The sequence below is a fragment of the Alligator sinensis genome, unplaced genomic scaffold, assembly GCF_000455745.1.
Source record: "Alligator sinensis unplaced genomic scaffold, ASM45574v1 scaffold1373_1, whole genome shotgun sequence".
NCBI lineage: Eukaryota > Metazoa > Chordata > Crocodylia > Alligatoridae > Alligator > Alligator sinensis.
In genome coordinates, this window is record NW_005842808.1 from 328,380 (window position 1) to 336,634 (window position 8,255).

The 8,255-nt window shown below is 42.6% G+C and overlaps 1 protein-coding gene across 1 annotated transcript in view; it reads right to left on the minus strand.

The window, feature by feature from the left end:
• Nucleotides 1-843: 843 nt before the first annotated feature.
• Nucleotides 844-8,255, minus strand: part of PRNP (prion protein) — a 7,705-nt gene continuing 293 nt past the window's right edge. Inside the window, exon 2 of the mRNA XM_006035151.3 lies at nt 844-3,452. Within this exon, the coding sequence (XP_006035213.1) occupies nt 2,697-3,443 (747 nt within the window). The 5' untranslated portion in view covers nt 3,444-3,452 and the 3' untranslated portion in view covers nt 844-2,696. The remainder of the gene's footprint in view (nt 3,453-8,255) is intronic.

Genomic DNA, 8,255 nt, shown 5'->3' on the forward strand with positions numbered 1-8,255 from the left:
ACACTAAAAAAAAGTTTCAAGCCTTTCAAAACCAGATTTTTCAATTGCATAGGTGAGCCCTGCTTTCAAGAGTCCCTCACTTGCTTTTGAAAATGGGATTTAAACATTTAGAAAATGCTACCTTGGTTCTTGTTAAGATGTAGGTGGAAGTGAAGTGAAATCAAGCTAGCAAGGATTGTCTAGTGCAGTGATTCTCAACCTCAGCACCCTGGGGTGCTTGAGATCTTTTCAAGAGTGCTGTGGCATGCTAGACTACATTAGCACTGTTAGGTGTGCAAATGTGATTCACAAGCTAAACCCAGATATTTCAATAGGAATTTGTAGTGTTAAAAGCATTCTGACCTATTGTGGTCTTTCTGAGTTCTTTGCAGCAGAACAGTTGCTCTGTTTTTCTTATGTAGTCCAAAACTGAGAGAGAACATTGTCCGAGGGGTTTCTCTAGTCTATGGAAGTGTGCCTTGAGTCTAATAAGGTTGAAAACCACTGACCTAGTAGATACAACACTAACCTGGGACCATCAAGTACAGTTCCTGCCTCCATCAGAGACATCACTTGTGACCTTAGGCAAATCTGCTTTGCATATTGACTACGTGGCTGTAAAAGGGGAATAATATTCCATAACTGAATGTGGTGTTACAAGATATTCTAAGTGGTGAAAGTGAGGTCAGAATGACTGAAATGCTCAGTTTGTATGGAGAAGAGGCCACGTGAGGGCCTAGATCCACAGAAGCAAGAAAGGCTCAGGCCTGTGGAAATGTCTCTGAGGGAAGGGGGTTGTTTTTTGATTTTTGGGGAGATATAGACCTAAAAATGAGGAAAAGTATTTGCATGAAAGAGACATGCTTGAGCCTTTGCCGTGTGTGTGTTTATTTTTTTTACTGAGATGTCAAACATTTATAAAAGGATTTGAACATCAAAATTAAGTGCATGCACCATTACAAATATACAAAATGTTCTCATATCACGAAGTACACGTGAGCTCAAAGTCCCATTTTATAGTGTGCATTTTGAGCAGTTTAAACAGATACCCATTTAACTGAAAACAGAGCAGAAAGAATTAGAATGGCTCTATATTTTGTACATCAGTCATTCAAGTGCCCTGCAAAATATACACAAAATACATTACTTGGAACGAGTATCTCAACAAGCTTAACTTTACATATGCTACATATTATATACAAGACCTTTGCATCAACAAGTTGATCAAAATGCAGATTAGCAATAAATTACCTACCAATGGATTCAATTAATCAAATTAGAGCACTAAGCAATAGCTGAGTCTCGGCTAATCATTTCCAAAATCTGGTTCCCAACATCTTGGCCAGTTGCTCTCTGGATCAGGTTTCTGGGTGTTTCTTGCTCTAAGTTGATTGGGTCACCAAAGTAAATTTGAAGCAGGTTTCTTTCTGATTCTTGATTCTCTGCCCACAGGAGACTGGAAAAGATTTCTAATGCTGAGTAAGCATGAGCGATGGTCAACAGGAACTGTGCTCATGCAGAGGAGGGTGGAACCTTTCCTGACGGTTGCTGACAGCAGACTTGATTATGGTCAGATCCAAACCATGCCTGTTTGATTTAGGTGCTCTGCATAAACAGAATTTGGATGTAGGGTATAAAATAAGTGCTATGGCTTTAGTTGTAGCTGCATTCATCAGCTAGCTCTCCCTAAACCATGTAAGTCACAGACCACTACAGTTCAACTAAAAGGATGCTCTGTTTAGCTTTAACCAACTTAACTTAAACTGCTGAAACCTTGGCGTTTGGACTGCTGCCACAGGCTCACTTGCGCCTTCTAAGGTAACTTATTCTGTCATTGTTGCTGGAATGATTTCAACATGCAAAGAGTTAAATAGATCTTATATACAGGTACACAAGTCTTGAGAGTAAACTGCAAGTACAAGAAGATGCTCTATACAACCTACTAGTGAGAGTTACTCTTCACCAGGTGGGGGCATCCACAAAAAATAATCAGAAATAGTCATGTGGCATAGCGTATGTGCTAAGTAACTGAATTTGAACTATAAGTGTCCCAACAACGTTTTGTCCCCAAGTCAGGGACATTCCAGTGTTGACAATATTAAGCAGCTTAGGCTAAAAATGCCACTTCCTAGCAAAGCGGATTTCCTTAAGTATTCTGCCTCTGCGACATACTTAGCCTGGATAAATGTGGAGGGCCTGTGAAACCAGGCAAATCCAAAGCTTATGAATGGTGCTATCTAGAGGGAAGAATGGAAAACAGTGTACTGAAATCTGTCTAGTAAAGGAGGACACAATCATCTGACTTTTGTATATATGAGAACACAACAAACAGCTTTTAAGAAGAGGGGCTTTTGGCGAAGGCCACTTTTTAATGTGTTCACAAAAATCACTTATGTAAGCACTGTGTTGATGTACAAGGTGTAGGCGCTGGTATGGCCTTGGAGCTAACAGACAATTTTCTTAATGTTGGAAAATTGGCCCTGATCTTTATTCTGGCTCTAGGTACACAATTATAATGGTTTTCAAGACAGCTATACATTAGCAGCCTGGGTCTATGGTGCATTATTGATAATGATTTGCCGTAACAGATTTTAAGGTACTTTGCCTAAGAGAGCACAAGCTAGAATGAGAGACCTCCACACACAGGCTGTTGATGTAGATTACTCCCTCCAAACATTTGCAGAGACAGTAGCGTGACATAAACTGTGACCATTTCCTTAATGCATTGCGAGGAAAATGACAAGCATGGTACCCAGGATCAGTGAGGGGTCAGAGAACAATTGTTTCACGCTTGATGCCAGCCGATATTCCCGATACTGCTGTGTGCATCGCTGCTCAATCACTTGATGCATGACTTTGGTTTCCATCTCTGTCATATTTGGGTTGTGACTAGGCTCGAGTTTGTAATTGGTCACAGTGATATTAACGCAGTCATACACAAATCTATCCTGGTTGACAGGTTCTGGGTACTGCTTGTAGTAAACGCTGTTTGGATAGCGATTGTTGTTCTCATTCCACCACCGGTTCTCATCAGGATTATTGAAACGATAGTGCATCCCTGACAGTGCACTCCCTAACATGTAACCTCCGACACCGCCAACCACGGCACCAGCTGCTGCTGCTCCTGCCACGCTTCCCAAACCAGGCTTGTTTTTATGCGGCTTCTGGTTGTAGTGTTGTCCCCAGCCGGGGTTTTGGGGGTAGCCAGGGTTGTGGGGGTAGCCAGGGTTGTGAGGGTAGCCAGGGTTTTGGGGATAGCCAGGGTTGTGAGGGTAGCCAGGGTTGTGCGGGTAGCCAGGGTTCTGGGGATGGCTGGGATTATGAGGGTAACTCGGGTTGCGCTGGTTTCCTGTGTTCCATCCACCTCCGCTGGGCCTGCCCTTCCCTTTTTTGCAAAGGGAAACGTCACTCCATGCCACAATAAGGAGAATTGCTATCCAGCAGACTACCAGGCATCGCCCCATGGTGAGCGTCTGTAAAATACAATGATCAGAAAGACTTTTTTATTTAAATAGCAAGCTGATATACAGAAGAGGCTCGAGGCATTCAATCTTGCTAGAGACCTCCAAATGATCTTCGACTTGCTCTTAAATACCATCATCTGATGCCCACTTGGGATCATCACTGATCAGTTGAATAGCAGCCACCAAGAGTCGCACAACAGAATGAGGTGATTTTGCTTTCTGCAGGATGCAGAACAAGAGCCAACCATGCTAGTCTGTCCTAACAACTGTATTTATAAATATGGGAACTAAGGAAGGTGAGGCATGAGACTGAGGGTACATTTTTTGCCTTGTTTATATGTACTGTGCTGCCATTACTGCATGCATCTGAGGGCAAGAAGCTTCTGCTCATCTGATCTCACTAGGCTTGTGACATTAGTGTAAAGGCACAGGCTGCTCCTTTCAATTTGACTGTAGACCAGATGCTTTGAATGCACAGGACTCTTAAGAAAAACTCAAAAAACCCATGCTTGGATCACTGCACCCAAAATGTGCAAACAACCCCTTCAAAAACTCCCTTTCCTTTAACAGATGGCTAGAACTCCTGCCCACACTTGGCAAAGGAAGAACACACCCTACGCAGGGTGCCTGGGAAAATAGACCCTGTTGTTTCTGACCTGCTGCATTCATTGCAGTGGAAGTTAACCGTGCTCCATTTTAATCTGCTCCTGCAACATAAGTTATAACATACCAAATCACAAGAAGTTTAGCTACTCATGCTTGGCGGGGTGGAGGGGTGGTGGTTACAGAAGGTCCAGTAACACTCCCCTCCCACAAAACCAGTATCAAAACCAAACATGCCCCCACACACCCACAAACTCAAATTTGGAGGTTTATTTTCAAAATAAATGTATCAAAGTTTCTTTCTGTTGTTCCTGGTGTACATAAGGAACCTTTCTCCCCTTACCCCCCATCCTAGCCCACAAGTTTTTCAGTGCCAGGAGATCAGCATAATTGAAACCTGAAGTTTGCAGTCTGGCTGAACTGACCCGAAGACATTAAGATTTGTTTTTCTTAAGAATTACAGGTTTTTTAGTATTTGCTTTTTAACGTGCGTTTTAAGCGAACATAATGTTGCTGTGTAATGGGTCTCAGTTAAACCATGACTTCTGCATTACTTATAAATACTCAATTCTTAAAAACATATACCTGTTGCCTTTACAAAGAAAAAATGATTAGCTAGAATTTTCTCTCACAGTGGTACCAGAAATACTGTAGTATTCCCTTGAACTTAGTATAGCTAGGAGTCAGTTACCTGTGGGTGGATACAGACTACTACATGTAAAACTGTCAAACGTCACTTGAAAATGAATCGCACTTCAAGAGGCAAAAAGGATCACAGCACTTACTTTCATCCATACTAGGGCTTCTTCACACTGGTCTGGCAATGCAAAAGGGTGTTCAGATAGAAAATCATTTACATCCTATTTGGAATGGCCAGTTTTTAAGAATTTTTCCATTACTGGAGCTGTGGAAAGGACCATCACCATAAGTAAGAACTAGGTGTTTTTGGTTAAAAAGTATCGTGAAGTCAAGGAAAGGAAAAGCAGAAGGGAATAAAGTATTTTTGTGAAAATCTGAGGCACTCTGAGGTTAGAGCTGTGACCTTGTTTCCTAATAGGAGGGGGAGAGAAACATTCTTTTGTGGGTGCAACTCTTGGAACAAATTCAACTCACAACTTGGCTCAGGTGTCAAATGGCAAGAGGGCCACCCCACAATGTCAGAGTGAAGCATGCCTTTTTAGGAACTTTCTGAATGGTAATATTTTGATAGTAATACTTTGGGGAGGGAGGAAGAGTGGGGGCAAAAAGGATCGGATTGTGCATTTCCCAGCATTGCTTCTCTATTGGATGATGGCCAGGGAAAGTCCAGTTTAAAATGCTTCTCACTAAAAAGGCTGTCATGCTTTTAGCATTTATTAGATGCTATCTATTATTCAGAAAGGTGCTCCAGTGCAAAGAGTCTCTAAAAAAAAGATACAAGCCAATTGTACAAAAGCACTCCCTCCACAACAACTCTATCACAACATAGTAGAGTGCCAAAGAATTGAAGTCACAGTCTTAGTATTTTTTTTGCTGTACAGTATTTAACTTAGGCTTTTCATATTTTTGAATGACCCAATTGACCTTAATTGGCTTGATTTCCAGTGTAAGCAAGGCCAGATAGCTTCAGGTTTTGATCTTGGTCACTTCCATTTTCTGGCTTGTGTGTGACAGGAAGCTGAAGTCTGGGTCCCTAGCACCTAGCAGAAGTTCAGTGACTGGTATAAAACTAGGTGGTGACTTTCCTACTTTCCTACAGCAGATACATTTCTTCCATGACAATTCTTGTGCCAGTGAAAAAAATTCCCTGGAGATCACTTTGCAGCAAAATGAGAGCAGAAGTGGCTAAAACCTCAGCATGTGGTCCATCAGAAATCAATCCTGAATAGGTTTGCTGGACTCTAATACATTCGTCACTGGTGTCTGATGCATGTTTGTGGGATCCTGTTCTGGCTGCTCACTTTGGTATCTATGTAAGACCCGAGAGGGACCATATGGATAATATATCATGAAGTCTGGAGAGGTTAAGGTAATGGGAGAAGGATGCATGCCCCAAGGTTTTAATCTTGCTCCATTCTACATACTGGCTGTTTACTCCTAATTTCTGTTTGCATTCACTGTGACATGAATGTGTGTAAATATTTTACCATTACAGCAACGGCCAAAAATCAGCCTGTACAAACCTTTCTGAGTGCCAAAAAAATGGAGTAGCTGTTTTAAGGAAGGCAAATGAGACGCATTAAAATGTATTCTAGATGTGCAAATTAAGCAGGATGTTACCCATCAACAACTGAAACGTGTATTATTCAGGGTCGGGGAAGTATTTGTTTTCCTTATGGTGCGTGTGGGGGAGTGGAATCATTCACCTCATCACAAGGAACATATCTTCCCTATCTACGCACTGCCTTCATCACCTTATTTCTTCTTCCCTGTCCAGAGACTTGGTTTGCTTAACACTCTGTGCTAAGAGACAAGCCATGGTACAACCAGCCAAAGAGGTGAACTGGGAGAGGGTTCACTTGTAATATTAAATATAGAACTGGCATTGCAGGATAGGTTGGCAAGTATAATTTGTATGAGATAAAGACTTGTGTTTTTGATGTACAGAAGCTTCTCTACCCCTTGGTGCTGCAGTAGCAAGGGCAGGGGCAAGTATTTGACATCATGTTGTTCAATAAAGCATTTTAAACAGCCTCAAAAAATCTAAGCAAACAGCCAGAGTTTAAAAGAGCTTTCATTGAGCAGCAACCCTACCCAACTCCTTTTATATAGGAGAAATTGTAGCAAGTAAACTGGTCAAATGGATCACAAAGTGCTTTTAAGTAAGATTCCCCCCGCCCCCGCATGGCCAACTATTTGTGGTTGCATAATTCAGCAGACTTCTTACATACTTAACTATCCTCTATGAAAGTAGGCCAGAAGGAAGATGAAACAATGCATGCATGCTTTGTGTTCACAAGAAACCCAACCTTTTGTTTTTAGGATTGCTCATCAGAGTATTCAGGCCTTCATCGTCAATTATGCAAGTTGTTTTCTGGTTTGCCTACTCCCATGACAAGCAAGCTGAGACAATCTTGGATAGTCTGGTCATGAGAGCATGGGGTTTAAAAATAGTTCAAAGTCAGACACGATACTTGATATTCTGTGCTAGTCAGCTCTGCCTACATTCAAGAAAGGTGGTGTACAACATTGCTGTATAAACTGGGCCTTTTTTTCTGTACTAACAAAGCATAAGACTACCAGTATCGAGAAAGAAACGCTTTCCTTAATTATCATCATCATTAGCTATACAAAAAGATCCATATCCCCTCTTAATCAAGTGAATTAAAAATTAGCACACAACCCTGTTGTCTTTCCCCTTCCGCCAACAGCATCAACATCACTAGCTGTACAAAAAGAGCTGTATCCCCTCTTGATCACGTAAATTAAAAATTAACAAACAACCCTGTTGTCTTTCCCTTCCCCCACCGATATCAAAGATGGGCCAGCAAGCTCTAACAAATGTTGTGGCCTGGTAGAAAAGGCGAGACTGTCTGAGGAATCCAGGTGAGAGTCGATGCCGCTCCACTCATTCACTTGATGCATATTATTTTTGCCCTTCAATACATGCATCTTCTTAGTTACATTATAATGCTGCTGGTGCTCACAAAATACAGATGTATGGTGTATACATAGGGCCAAGCTCTCCAAAGATGTTGGGGTGCTTTGCCAGCAGGAATAGATGGGTCCTTGCTGAGTAACAAAGCACCTGACATGGGGTCAGGGGAAATGAGTCACAGGGATTGACCTGGTTAGGTGCTGTGCAGACTAGGTAGATCCCAAAAGGCATAAAACCCTCACCAGGTCAATACAGCCGGGAATGACGTGTGTTTAAATTACAACCAGGACTGGTGATGGCTGGGAAGGTGGGAGGAGGAGGAAAATGGAGGAGGAGGGTAGGCGCCTGTGATGGGGCGAGCTGGCATCTCTCTGCTGTTAGGCCTCAGAGGCCTGCTTGCAGAAGCCGACTAAACAGTCTCTTATTTTCATTGCTCCCAACAGCCTAGTTTCAACTCGTCTGTATTGTATTCAGTCTCCTTCCCGTCCTCCATCTCATCCCAGCTAAGCAGCAGGACAGGTGGGGGGAGCTGGGCTGCAGGTAGGGGCGGAGGGAGAGGAGCAGGACAGGCGGTGCCCGTGACGCCGGGGAGCCGCTGCTCCTGCCCCCTTGCTCAGCGGCAACAACACCCT